Source organism: Branchiostoma floridae, chromosome 1 (genome assembly GCF_000003815.2).
Source record: "Branchiostoma floridae strain S238N-H82 chromosome 1, Bfl_VNyyK, whole genome shotgun sequence".
Taxonomy (NCBI): Eukaryota; Metazoa; Chordata; class Leptocardii; order Amphioxiformes; family Branchiostomatidae; genus Branchiostoma; species Branchiostoma floridae.
In genome coordinates, this window is record NC_049979.1 from 20,164,202 (window position 1) to 20,178,821 (window position 14,620).

Below are 14,620 nucleotides of genomic sequence, written 5' to 3' on the forward strand. Positions count from 1 at the left end.
GACCCACAGACCAGTCGTGACTACTTCTCGAAGTTCTATACCAAAGTTACGTACGCTTCAATAGTGTAGAAAGATCCACATGGTTTCAGGTCGTCCCCAGGGCCTGTATAAAGTGTTCCCCGCGGCCAGAGAGCACGGAATCAACTACTTCTCCAATCGCGCTGGCATGCCGAAATCCTCCGCAGTGTTTAGTGTTTTAGATAACAAAGCCCGCGGACGTGTGGGAGCTTATCCACCAGTTAGGCTTAATAATGCCGGTAGCGCCGCGCACAGAAAGCCGTCTTGAAAGTCGAAGCTTGACTCTGTAATCCAATTTTTCCGTTCCTTTTCTGCTCAGCTTCAGGCAACACCGGTCGGAACGCAACTCAAAACACCTGTTCAAGCATCGAGGTGAGTGAACGCCAACGCCTGCGTCGGACAGTGACCCCCCGTGCAATATCGATATGAGGAGGGATGAAGGTCCAGAAAACCGCACATTGGATCGCTTGCTGCTCAGCTGCTGTTACAGTACTTGGCGTGCGTTTTCGGCATCTCTTTTCGGCCATGAGTCCACTTGGTAAGAAAACAAACCACAGAGACGATAAAAAGGCAGTTAACGCAGCGGCATGGGAACTTCAGTACTGTATATTGATTTAAGTTCGCGGGACTTAATTTCGCGGTGTCTAAAACAAAAGGGAAAGGAGATGTTCAAATTCATCCCGAGGGACGCATAAGAATGAGAACGAGTAGTAGATGTTCGCGGTGGCTTAAGTTTGCGGTGGAGAAGTAACCGTGAACACCACCGCGACTATTTCTAGATTTACAGTAAACAGGGGATACTACAGCACTAGACATAGCAAGTAGTCTAATCCGTCACATGAAACCTTGGTTTTCCTTGCTTTTCTCCAAACAGAGGCTACATGGTGTGTGTGTGTGGGGGGGGGGGGGGGGGTGTAATAGTAGCGGCCGCGATTTGGACTGGGCAGACAGGCGAAAGAAATCAATACTTAGTACTAGCCACGACCGTAATCTCTGCTTGGAGAATAGCGCCCCGCCAGTTTTTTTTTCTACGGCTGCCAAAAGATTGCACATCTTGAAAAATCATCTAGTCTGGTTTCGATCGCCTCAGTCTGATAAAGGTAAACATGTCAAGTCAAAAGTCGGGGTTTCCGTCTCAGATTGAGGAAACTGACACGGAAGAACATTCCAGTGGGGGCGATGTAGAATTAGAAACCTCAGCCTGGATTCCGGACCCCCAGCACGATCTCAATAATATCTGATCATATCTATTGTGTTGGCCTAACTGTGTAGACCATGGAAACAGTCTAGCATCCGGGTTATAGAAACCTCTGAACGCTGTAATGCACAAGCCTGATAGAAGCTATCCTTGCCCGACCATCCTTCAAGCTTCTAGCAGCCCTACCACTACTGTCCAGGCTTCTCGGTTGGAGGCCCAATATAATGAGCCCCCAACATGAAAAGTTGTGTAACACAGGCTAGAAACTATCTCATCTCATCAGATCTGTTGTCAAAAATTTCTCATCTTTGATTACAAACCCTCTCTACTACCTCCCTGTAGGTAGTACGTAATCCCGAACCCCTATGGTATTGTATGTAGGACATGTGTAGGAAAAAACGAAGCGGAAGGGCGGACCTGTCTTTAGCCGAGAGGGCCAGTCAGACTTGATTAAAGGACCAGACCTTCAAAGATCGTGTCTGTGAGAAGTTAATCTCCGTAAATAAGACGGACAGATGACCCGGATGTGATAATGGGTGTAAGTAAGTAAGGCGCTAAGTTAGCGGAATTGATGACACGTAATGACAAGAAAGAATGTAACTAAAAGCAGTCTTCATGAACCTCCTATTTTTATCATAATCGACACTGCTTTTTTTTACAAGTTACCTTCAAACTAACTAAATAACTTCAAGCCCCAAGCAGATATGTTAGAAGGGAAAATTCATTTCCTACATTACCTTTCTGTGAGTAAGAAAAATGTAGCAACTGATTTTTTAATATGAAAATTCATCTTTCGACCTTTCCTTGCAAACATCTGCTTGGAGATGGCTGCTATATTTCCTATATCTTTAGAAGTACACAATGTCAGAACAGACTAAAACAGTCTTCCTTTAACAGAATAGCAATGCATGAATCTTTATTGAATCTCATGAAGAGATTGGTCCAGTACGTGTAAAAAAACGCGGCTTCAAAATTAAAAGGCTTTGGTTTGAAAACATCGATCAGTCGTGAAAGAAGAATAGACCTGACGTTGAGAATATGTCATTCACACGAAGTAAGATGTCACATATGACTGAAACGATGATCAAACCCATACTCTTCTAACATCTAACACGATGAAATACACATAACTGGTAGAGAAGGGCACCCCAGAGGAACAGATCTATCAGGTGCTGTCTCCCGTAGTGAGACCTGGCTCCGTCGCCGAAACCCCACAAATCACCTGATTGGAGCGGAGCCAGTAGACCGGGATTCCCGCCGGGAGCGGCCGCTGCCACCGCCGGGTCAAAAGGCTTCCCCCGTCTACCGCTAACAAGATCTTTGATGACCTGATTAAGTCCAACCTGGAGCTCCCTGTACGCAACACTCCCCTAAATACCCCTTATCTCTCTGTACGTCTGGAATAATACTAGTCCTACACGGGGCAAAGTGGCCTTCCACGGTTCGGCTTCGTCTGTCGTTTATGCTGAGAGAAAGCTTAGTATGGACGAACAGCGACTCGGCCCTGACGTGTATAAAGTGAATGCAGGTGACATCCAGGAGGGGGGTTGGGCACTCACAAGCTTACTGCGAGTTGATTGGTTCATTTAAGTGCAATAAAACCTCAGCAGATATGGACCATTTGTTATTGTTGTTTCTTTACGGTAAGAAGAAGAGTTTTTCCTCTACTCAGGTCATTGCCCTTTTGGCTCTAATTCAACGTTAAGCGTTCTTGACAAATCATTCGGGAAGCGTAATTGATTGTATTATTCCTGGTAGCAAATTAATTCTAACCTGAATTCATCGTTAAGCGTTATTATTAACTTAAAGCGAAGTCGAACGCCAGATCGTCCAAAGCACAGCGTCCGATTGTGTCGATGTTCATAAAAAAGTAACTTTTGTACAATGTACAGAGTATGGCATCTACTGGTATATAACTACAGGTCCATAAACGTAATCTAATTGATACAAGGATGTGTATATAGTATGGGGTGAGAATGGGCTTTTACAAAAGGCATTGGAGTAATTTCTAACGTCTGATATATTCTCTGATATATATTTTCCCATGTATTACCGTGCAGGGATTGTCACGTGGTATTCAATTCTGTATTTAAATCTGACATTCAACTCCTAGTTTTGTCACACATCCCATGAATGCAACGGAACAATCCATTGAAATCCTTTACAAAACCTTTCTCAATAACAAAGGAGATTATTTTTCGTATAACTTTGTAATAACAAGTCAATGTACCGTTAACGTCAACCAGTCCTTCTGATTTCCCATTACGTTGCCTGTGTTCTAAATGTGCCATTTGCCAGGGTCCCTTTTCCTCTATAACGCTTGTTTTTTTAGACCTTGGGGGCGTCTAATAGACAAAAACATTAGACAGCCAACTTTGAAAATGCCTAAAAAGCACAAGTGTAAACACCTAGGCGAACCATACATCTGTTTGGAGATCAAAAGTGGGTAACACTACTAACAGGGTACTCGCTACCCAAAGAACAGGTGTAGGTTCACGCGCCAATTCCAAACATCACAGGCACCATACCACAAGTACACGTGTTTTACATTTGATGGCCCGGAGCGCATTCAGAAGACGTCCAAGAACAAGTTTCCGTACAGACCAGACTTATGTTCGTCTTAGTTACTCCGTGACCTGTCTGCTCCACGTGCCAACAACGACTGACAGGATGATTTGTCGTCTGAAATTTGAAAAAAAGACTACATTTTTCCCAGTACTTTTTTTATTCCTCTTATTTTCTTCTTTCGTTTGCCCACTCGCAGACGATTCGTTATTTGCCGAAGTACAGCCACCCCAACGGACATACCCCTTCAGGTCTCTTTCCCAGTGCATTTATCTGTAAATACTTGTCCGTGAATAGCATCTTTAAGAACTTCATTAAGAACTGATGTGAATTTAAAACTTCTCTCAAATTCTCTTACATAATTTTTCCATATTTTCTAGATATCATGATGTTGTTGAACTTAGTCGGTCGGAGAAACGTAACGCATTTATTTCAACCAATAGGATTTGATGGAGACTTTAAAAACAAATACACATGTATAGATGGGGCAACAACAGAGGCAACGTCGAAAATTAAAACCATTGGACGACTCTAACTCTGTACTGTGACATTCGAAAGAGCTCTGGCTTGATGAAAGATGCACAATTCGAATAATGTTGATGGTTCTATGATTCGTAGGCATCAACACCCATATCTCTCCTTCGCACTAGTCGTCAAGTTCATTTAAATACCCACATTTATGGTTGATATACAGAACATACGTTTGATATACAGAATGTACTTATATATAGTGCAGTCGTTAATAAGAACCATATTTCGCGGTTGTCTGTATTACATTAACCCTAAGCACTTGAAAGGTCATCCTTTGGGTTATCAAACCTTCCGTAGAACTTCATTCTTCTGAAATATTTCACCTGCAATAACCTCTAACTCGGGGTCAAATCAGGTCTACGTCTCGCAGGGGCTTCAAAGGTGTGTTGAATACATTGGACTTTTAACTATGTATGATTTCGCTCTAAGCGCTCCTTTCTCGAGATCTTTGATATTTCCCGGTATAGAGTCATGGGTAAAGTCATGCTCATTAATTTCTTCACATATGTCTCCCCTTTACATGGGCCCGTAGAGACATTACCAGGAAATGTTGAAGACAACGATGTCGTTTGATACCATGGTAACCGTGTACCCAGCCAGAGCTTGCATACCAAAACAAAATGGACAGGTGTCGCTTTTTCAAGCCAGTTGGCTGTGTCGTTTTTCGTGTGAGGCCGGTGATGCACGTCTACATTTGTACTAGCGAGCCTGAGGGCCTTTTGCACTAATTTGAGGGGTGTAAATTGGTGGAAAAGATTTCTATGTTCGCATTTTATGTGAACACTCCTAGTTGGAATCCAATGACAGAGCTTTAACACAAGGTCAACCGTAGTGTATGAAGATTAAAGAGATTCAATGCCAGTATTTTTGCATCCAATGAAATGATGTCACCAATGAGTATCAATGCCCTTCCCGCTACAGCGACGCTGTAAACATTTAACCAAGTTTGTTGAACATCCATCAGTAATGTCACCGAAACACAGCATATACTTCAGTCCATACTAACGTTAAATGTACAACATGCCGGAAAGTGTCTTTTGCATCTTCGCTAACATACGAAGGACATAACGTTACATATGGCCTAAAGATAATACATATATGAACATCAAAATTTGTATTTTGATAGATTCTACTGATATTTGGTAGGTGGGTAGAGGTCTCTTACTCTCTGCTTCGTGAGCTACCGACTATCAAAAATCACGACCAAGGCATGTTCGGAGCACGAGATATCAAAAGTGGAATTTCCAATGCAGTACCTCAAAAAGTTTCCAGGGGCCAATTATCGAACTTGACATTCGTTTTGCTGACCTACTAAATATCAGTAGAATCCATCAAAAGCCTCTTGAGTTATGCTGGTGACAGACAGACAGACACACACACACACACACACGCACACACACACACATGACACACACATGACACATACAGACAAACACTTCCAAAAATACCTTTCTTGGCGAAGGTATTGATGAATTCAAAATTCCATCGTCAATGTAGGTTTTGCTGTCTATGATACAAAAGGAATACAAAAGGACAGTCCTGTTCTGGAGTTGACCCGAATTGGTAGAATTCACAAAATGCACATACTGTAGTTTTACTTGTACCAAAAACTGTGTCGCGAAGTAAACTTACTTGAAAACTGTGTAGACAAATTAACTTGCCAAGACACTGCCGGTTGGTCTGGTGCGGCAGCTACAATATTCATGTAATTTGTCTGCGGACACCGGGTGTTATTACATGTTTTGTGGCGTGATGTATTGTTGCCAGAGGCCTGTACGCTTCCATTTTCATCCGTAACGCCGATATAGGTATGATCTTCAATTTAAGCATAAAGGGACCTCGTAACAGTAGAGGCTGTCAGTCATTCAAGTCTTGATCATCACTGTTTATATCAGACTGGAGTTAACAATTGGTCTGTACAATGACATTATACAGGGATGTCCTTGGTATGCAGAATAGCAGACTCATTAAAGAACAATTTCCAGTCTGTTGCAATCGAAAAGTCCTTCCGTGTCCAGTCTTTTGCCTGAAGGCCGGAACAGGAAGGTCCCGTTACTACCAGCGAGGAAATAACGGGATTCACGTGGCAAATGACCTCCCCAATCCCCGACAATGATTGGTCAGAAGCTGAGAGCTGCAACCAATCAGAGGAGTTGCTCTCCTGATCGATTTGGATAAACAATGTCATAAAAGGGTAAACGTTGGAGTTACTGACTGTGCGGACCAAGATATCGTTTTCAAGCTACAAGCTTTCAATCATCGAGCATTTGTTGAGTGACCACCGGTGAGAAAACGACGGACAGCTCACTGAAGGAAGGTTAGTAACAGATTGTGTTTAAACGCGCTATCATGGTGTATCGATCATGGTGTGCTCGTCAATATGACCAATATGCCATTCTGCTATGTCGCGTGTTAACCATACTGTTTAGCACCGATATGTTCTAGCTTCAAGTCTGAAAGTATGATAGGTCCTTACTAAATGTAGCTTACAAACTGAAATTCATACAATTTGCGAGAGTTTACGATATTGTAAGATTGTCTTACACCCATGGCCCTTATTAGCTCTTGCGAAAATTGCCTCGGCGTCTTTTCGCCAGTAGCTAAATGTCGAGCATTGCCTTGTCTTACATAGTACAGTACCTAATATTTAAAGTAGTTGGGATTCGGTTGTTGGATGAAAATCATTGTAACAGTTGCCTGATCCATAAGATAAGGAGGTATGAGGAAATTGGACCAAAATGTTCCTTGATGTTCCTTTCCCTCCTCCATCCGTCCATTCAATTGATGAAATGACATAACCTTCTTTGCCATAAATCTGCGTGTTTGTTCCCAAACATAACTTAACCTGAATCTATCGCTTTCGCTTCGGTGAAAAATAGAAAACCTCGTTGGATTTCAAAGAAAAAATACACGCATGTGGCTTATAGAGATTTGTATTTTTCAAGGAGGTTAAAATAGAGTTATAGTTATACAATAGCTAAAAGTTGGTAATGGAATTATTTGACTGCACGTTAATTTCGCTGCTTCGACGGACTTCCAAGGATGTGGTCAATTTGAAATTAACCCAGCCAGTCATAATACTATGGAGAACAAATTGAGATATTTCAGTCTCAGGGAGATGCGCCTTTTATTTTTTGTGCCAAATTTCATCTCATTTGATGAAAAATTGAGCTTGTTGTAACACCAATGGTATTACTTTTTGAAGGAATCTCAAACAAAAGGACAAACCTCGACACCCTGCGATAGTAAAAAGTTTTTTAAACATCTGTTACAGAGATCATCCCTGTCACTATAAATATTATAACTGTCATTCTTAGATTATAATTGCCATTCATATCCTCAGTCTGACGGTAATGTCGATGATGATAGTAGTGACAATACAACTGAGTAGTGTCTACTGTTGCACACTGCAGGGTGATCTGGCCTTCGGATAGTTGTGGCTGACCAACTCGCAAATTTGACATCATCCTCTCAAGACCAATAAAGAGCGAGACAAGGTCAGTGTTAAGCCTTTCTCCAGTGTAGAGCTTAGATACGACATCTAATGGCCTTCGTTCGGGAAAATCACTGTCGGATGAGACGAACTGTCATCTTGTTTTTCCTGACCTTGCTGGTATCCCCTGGTACAGCTCTGAGCGGCTTCTGCCCCCATCAGTGTAGAAGAACAGACTTGGAGGAGTCTTCAAGCCTGTTCAACAGATTTAGGAGGACCGGGGCTTTGGAGGGTACAAACATGATATCTTTCGATTCATGGGTCGTGTGCAAGGGTCTAAATGGAACGATCACCACGGCTTCTTCTCTACCTTGCAGTCGCGAGGTAGTTTCTACAACGTTGACTACAGTTGCAGTGACGGGGTATCCTATCAGAATTCTATCGGCAAGAATATTGGCACACCATTCAAGAACCGCCACTCTGGCTCTAGTGGACTGTGAGATCACAGATGTTGAAGAGAATTCCCTTTCCGTATCTAGTCTTCCTCACCTGAGGGCCTTAGCTTTGGACTGGAACAAACTATCCCATATCAAGCATAGCGTTTTCTCAGTTTTGCCTCAGTTTCTCTTTTCTCTGAGCTTGTCCCATAATCAAATAGTACAGGTGGATCATGGGAGCTTAAAGAACCTGAAGTTTCTTCAGTTCTTGAGTCTGCAAAATAATCTGCTACGGGTTGTAAATCCTGACTGGTTTATTGGGCTACATGCCTTGACATTTCTCCATTTGGAAAGAAACAAGATTGAAGTCATTCCTCTGGGAGCATTCCGACACTTACCTATGCTCATTGAGCTGCATCTAGGTGGTAATATGCTTACATCTCTGGGCGGAGAGTCGTTCTGGGGTCTTAGTGTCGCCAGGGCACTCCGTGACAAAGATAACCCTTGGCACTTTCGAAGACAGGAAGTTTCAGTTGTAGTATCCAACCGTCTCCTTTGTATCAGCAACGACCCTTGGAGCTATGTGAACGAACAGACTGTAGGGTGGACATTTGATTTCAACAAGACTGTCCTTGATTACACACGCACTAAAGTCGACGTGCACGGCCCTTCTTGCAGCCTGGTGTGGGACGTTCCCGTTACAAAGATCACAGCTCAGGCACCTTTTGTAGTTATCATGCAAAACGCTGTCTCGGATATCCCCAGTGTTGCTGACCAGTGCAGACAGGTGTGGGCTAACAATGAAAAGTTAACTATGGCCTTACAAGGTGGCCTGAGTCTCCGATTGGCTTTCTCTGGAGAGAGAGACACTAACATAGAAACCCTTACAATTGCTCTCAGTCCGACAATCCACGCAAATAGCACTGCCGCTGGAAAACACATGAATAATATTATTGACACCAATATCACCTGCATTGTTCTTACTGAGGAGGATGCTAGTCAGATGGTGTTCAGTGTCCCTCCGGTGCAACTGAACAACGATGAAACATCTCTTGACTCCAATAGTGGTCCGACATCTCGTCAAAATCTTACAACAAAGAACGAGTCTACCGTACCACCAAACCTGACTGGGATGGCATCGAGGCCAGGAAACCACAACACGGTGCTAGCTCCGGTGTTACCTACATCAGAACATAAGACTACGATGTCACCGGCTTTTCCTCTGCATTTCAGCACTATCCTGACAAAGCCTGCCCAAGACAAACCAAGCCCAACCAGGACGTTCACAACCGCCTTGATTATTTCGATACTAGGAGGTCTGATAGTGATAATATTTGTTGTCCTTCTCTTGAAAAGAACTTTAATGTCAAACAAGCAGGACGTCCAAGCCATCCCTGAGCGGCAGGAAGCTGTGCCGAGACGGGTACGGTCGGCCTCTCTACCTGACATTTCCCGCCGTAGCGCCATTTTACACCGCAAATCTTCCTGCAGATCTCTGCCTAGTGCCCTTCATTCTATCGAGCCCACGTACTGTGAGATTCCTGATGACGCTGTCTATGCTACTCGACCTCTCCCCGCCCTTCCACATACATACTGGGAAATCCCAGACGTTGAACCGAACGAAGACGATGATGACGCGTTGCCCTTCTATGCTGCTGCCACAGATTTAACGCTCATGGGGAATGGGGGGAGTCTCAGCACCTACCACGACACCTCGGCCACTACTGGTCGCCACCACAGGCCTTCACCTATCCAGCGTACAGCCATGTATGGAAAATCTCAGTCCCAACGCGTTACGTGTTACGAAAATGCAGGGAATCCCTCCTGCCACCGTGGCACGAGCGCTCGTGGGGCAGCTTCCGTACCCTTCTACGAAGGTCAGGGGATGGTGACATACATAAATGCAGCTAATATATCCGGCACGTCATTCGTAACTCAGTACAGAGCATCGAGGTCGAATGGATACGAATCCTCGCCAGCTTCTCAACTGACGGAGAATCAAGTCTATAAGACTGTTCCAGACGAGACAGAGCCATGGACATCCTCGTCCAACACCTGGCCGTGGGAGATCTCCAATGGACAGTTAAGTAGAGCTCACTCGGTGCCTGCTATCTCCACATTTCCAAACACTTACTGGCCACGGCGAGAAAGCGCGTGCAGAAGTAGCCGAAGCCATCAGCGGTGGGCGTCCCTCCCCACACTCAGTAATACCTACCATGAGACAACACAAACCGAGGTACCTTTAGTCAGTACAATACCAAACACGTACTGGCCGTGGGATATTTCTAGCTACGGGCACACTAACACCTCGTGCCCTCGTGCTGTCCCCACCGTACCAAACACCTACTGGCCGTGGGAGCTGGCGGGTGAAGATATAACCGTAGCACACGACGACGTGCGTCTCTCCCAATAATAAACATGTTTACCTTGTCATATCGACGATGAGCGACCACAGAATGAAGTTACGTGAGCCATAACACTACAAAATAAACATTTACTGGCCGTGGGCGATCTGAAGCGATGGAAAGGTCACATATCAATTGCGTCCAGAACCTGGCGCGCGCCTCATCGTACAAAAACATGACCAAGGGTAGTTAACATTACAGTAGTTACCCAAACAGGCGTCCTTTCCACCTGTTCTCCAAGCAGAGGTTGATGGGGACATCAAAAGGCGGACAGTCATTCTGATTTCTCCATACAACCTCTCCTTGGAAGGAAGTCTTTTCACAAACTCCGAAACACCTCTACCAGAGACAACAATTAGTGAAGCGAGAAGGAAATTACCACAACCGACTTAAAACAGATTAACCAGTTAGCGTAGAAACGGGACACTGTCTACATGCACGTTTGAAAGACTACACATATAATGAAGCAATGAACCAGAATCAGTCAAAGGTCTGTATCCTTCATTCTGATGTAGTCATGTTATTACATTTTAATTACATTATCATTACGTTTATATATAATTATAATGCATTAACATTTTATCAGTCAGTGTAATACTATGAAGCTGAAAGATTATTCCAAACAGTTTTCCACAATTTTACCAAGCTTGTACCTTTTAGGAGATCATCAAAGACTATATTTCTACTAAAAGCACGAAATCCAGTCATTATACAGAACGTGGGACAGATTATTGCCCACTGCATTCAAAGAAGTCAAACACGACAATAGCATACATTGTATCATATAGTTGAATAGACACTAGTGTTATGTACTCGTATTATTACTATTTACTTCACTTAGTCTATAAGAATGTACATACAATTAGCCTTCGGGCAAATATAACACAATTTTAATGCAAAGACAACTGTTTGTCACGTTGAAGGTTCAAGCCTACAGCTGTGTAAAGCTTAAGCTTGGTCTGAGACTGGCTGCACGCCACGTAACCACAATTAGACGTCGGGAGAGGAAGAGGGGTAGGGGCACGTAGGATCGATTTTTAGCAGTAGTGACAGTAGTGCTCGCAGTTCTTGTTACGTTTAATATGATTATGACAGGCGGAGTATATCCGGAACGTCTCTAACAACATGTATGATATGAATATGCGTTGCCAATTACCATATATATTTCGTGGAAATGATAGCTGCAAAAATCTTTAGAAGTTGTTTAGAAGGTCATCATTACATACTTGTTATTATCGCTATTGTGTTTGCTAGTAAAGTCATGGAGATTAGGCGATGTGTGTTTGTATATATGTAAGAGCATATAAGTCAATTGAATAACGAAGTAATTGATTACAACGAATTCCCAACTGTATTTTCTGTAGGAAACAAAAGGATATTGCAATACATGTATCAGGAAAAAAAGAAGGAATGAGGAAGTCCGCAGATCGTCTTTATTCTCAACCACATGTTTGTTTTTATTTCAAGAGCCAACGTTTCGATGACCATCTCCCATGTTCTTCAGGGCAAAGATGGCCGGTTCACTTTGCACGGCAGCTAGGTGATTTTGCAACCGTTCCAATCGTATAAAGTACTGGCAAGTACATAGCTATTGTAAAACAACAGTGTGACAATGCAGTTCCAAACGTACAGTACTGTCACATATACTAATATACACACTGTTAAGCAACAAGTAATACAAACAATTGTAGATCACGTCTGCTGAGAATACGGTCCCCAACATGACTAAGTCTGACCCCTCATCACGGTGCATGCATGGCTGGAGTGGACACGTGTCGGATCCATACAGACCCATTAATCACGTGCAAATTTCAAGAAAGAGGAATAGCATCCAAACCAAAGCCTCTCTACTACCCCTGGTTGTTTTGTTTTTCTTGTTGACGCTGTAGTCAAGAGTGAAAAAAAGGTTTCCTTCAATAATGGGCTGGGCTACATGACCATATAGCTAGTGCACCCGTATACCAACACTGGCAGAGGTACTACTAATCTCCAAGTAGATCCTATGGTGGCATAACATAGTATCAAAACCCACCGAAGGCCAATGAACACCTTAATAAGCCGCCTACACTCATTTGCCAGCGTTTGATACTACCTTGATATCACCGTGGGATCTGCTTGGAGATTAAGAGGTACGACCCCTTCGATAGAAGCATGACGTCAGCGGAAGAAGAGCCGCACGAGTTGACACAGGAGCAGGACGATCAGTGATGACGACACGAACGGCACCCAGACCACCTGGTCCCGGCTGAGGGAGGTCGCCATGTCCGCTACACCCAGCACCACACCTCGCACTCCACGGGTCCTAAAAACCACGAAGTAACATATTAAAACGGCCAACCAATTGATTATTTACTGATGACTAATACCGTGAAGAAGCAGCAATGTCAATACCTATCACTTACTAGTTATCTATCAATGATCTGTACATCAAAATCTAAATGTAACAAAATATCAAAGTCAAGTCGCTATCGCGTGCCGTATACAGCACATTTGAAGATGTGTTCACCTTTTATATCGAAGAGTACGATAGTTTCCTTAGCAACGGTTTCCATGGAAATACGAAAGGCACAGGCAAACGTAACAAATGAAAATTTTCCTGATGCTTGTGGCTTTCACTAGTTTTGATGTAATTTGGACAAGTATTACTCAAGTAATGCTGCTTTAGTTTGCATAAGGAGCCTTAAAACTATGAAATTGAGATACTTCCACATCCAGATTTGCTTAAAACGTGTTTGATACTTTTGCACAAATCTGCACAATTCGCCTGCATGATTTTTCCAGCTATGCTGCTGGACTATCTGTAAACTGTAGATACCTTTCCCGCATGGCCCGTATGTCCTGTAGGTCCGTTAGCATGATCCGCAGAGTGACAAGTCCCTCTTGTAGCTCCTCAATTTCCTTCTGAGTATCGTCGTCTGACATGATCTGAGGATAGAAGGTAGTGTGACTGACCTGAAAGGGTGACAAAAGAATTTGGAGAAAAGACACACTAGAAGGACATTAACAGTTGACAGGAATATGCAGAACGACAGAGATAAAGAATTGACAAAGTATCTAACGTTAAGCTTATTTCTGATATAAATGTACGTGTATATACATTGTGCTGTCTGTTGAATACTTTAGGTAGTTTCATAGTTTTGAAATGCATTTGTTGTTTAAACATATGGCTCATACGCCGCCGACCATGCATAGCATGGTGTTTTATATTTTATTATTAATGTAGTCACCTCATCGTTTATTCTGTCGCACACCTCTTGGCTTATGCATGGCGTGTCTGCCACTGGTGCTACCTTCGCTTCCTGAAAAATAAGAAGAGCAGCACAGCAGCGCCACCTGTCGATAGTTCAAGGCTAGGTCTTAGCGTTATCGAACATGTATTTCACGTAATTCTTACGTTTGTTTCGGTCCATTTGGGTTTCGGAAGCTATTGATGATGAAAGTAAAGAAACAAGAGGAACACATATTGCCAATTTTGCGCTGCCAAACTGACCATGCTATGCATCAACATCAAAATTGAAAATAACGTTAATATAAAAATAGAAAATAATGTTAGACGTTGTTGTACAACATTATTCTGATATCTTAGCGGCAAGCCAAATTGTTATCGTGGTTACCTGTTTCGCCTTGCCCTTTCCTATCCCAGCTCCAGTAGAAACCCTGTTGTCGTCAGAACTCCCCCTCCTGCCTACACCGGCCAGGCTGCGCCTCTCCGACACGTCAGCCGACGCTCTCCTGTCCCGGGAGCCGGCCGAGAGGCGTTTGTCGCCGCCCACGGAAGTTTTCTTATCGTCCTTCCCTCCCGTTAGAGATCTACTCCCCCTCAAATACCCGGTGGAAATCTTAGGGCCTGGTCTGACTGGGTCCATGGTTTAACTTGGAGGATGAAGTGACTTTGGTAGAGGCACCTGTCACAGAGTTTATTCACCGATAATATCCGTCTTGGGGAAAATCATTTCTGGATGGGATGGGTACGGAGGTTTGGGTTGTTATGCTACGTCCTGTAACATTTAGTTGAACTGGCACTAATAAATGC

At 43.4% G+C, this 14,620-nt stretch overlaps 2 protein-coding genes across 2 annotated transcripts; one reads left to right on the plus strand and one right to left on the minus strand.

Moving 5' to 3' along the window:
• Positions 1 to 8,612: 8,612 nt before the first annotated feature.
• Positions 8,613 to 10,595, plus strand: LOC118413055 (uncharacterized protein PB18E9.04c-like). Its single transcript, XM_035816234.1, has one exon. The coding sequence runs from the start codon at positions 8,613 to 8,615 to the stop codon at positions 10,593 to 10,595; it is 1,983 nt and encodes a 660-aa protein (XP_035672127.1).
• Positions 10,596 to 11,998: 1,403 nt separating this feature from the next.
• LOC118428027 lies at positions 11,999 to 14,541 on the minus strand. The gene is made up of 4 exons (XM_035837996.1): positions 14,202 to 14,541; positions 13,815 to 13,886; positions 13,403 to 13,512; positions 11,999 to 12,889 (listed from the first exon to the last, which is right to left on the minus strand). Exons 1-4 carry the CDS (start codon positions 14,451 to 14,453, stop codon positions 12,745 to 12,747), a joined length of 579 nt encoding a protein of 192 aa, XP_035693889.1. The 5' UTR covers positions 14,454 to 14,541; the 3' UTR covers positions 11,999 to 12,744.
• Positions 14,542 to 14,620: the final 79 nt, after the last annotated feature.

Bases quoted from the DNA above. Each gene is read 5' to 3' on its own strand.
- LOC118428027 (XM_035837996.1), bottom strand. From the start codon at position 14,453: ATGGACCCAGTCAGACCAGGCCCTAAGATTTCCACCGGGTATTTGAGG. The intron at 13,887-14,201 runs GTAACCACGATA...CTTATTTTTCAG, and splicing joins GAAAGGGCAAGGCGAAACAG to GAAGCGAAGGTAGCACCAGT. The intron at 13,513-13,814 runs GTGACTACATTA...TTCTATCCTCAG, and splicing joins GCGACAGAATAAACGATGAG to ATCATGTCAGACGACGATAC.
- LOC118413055 (XM_035816234.1), top strand. From the start codon at position 8,613: ATGCTTACATCTCTGGGCGGAGAGTCGTTCTGGGGTCTTAGTGTCGCC.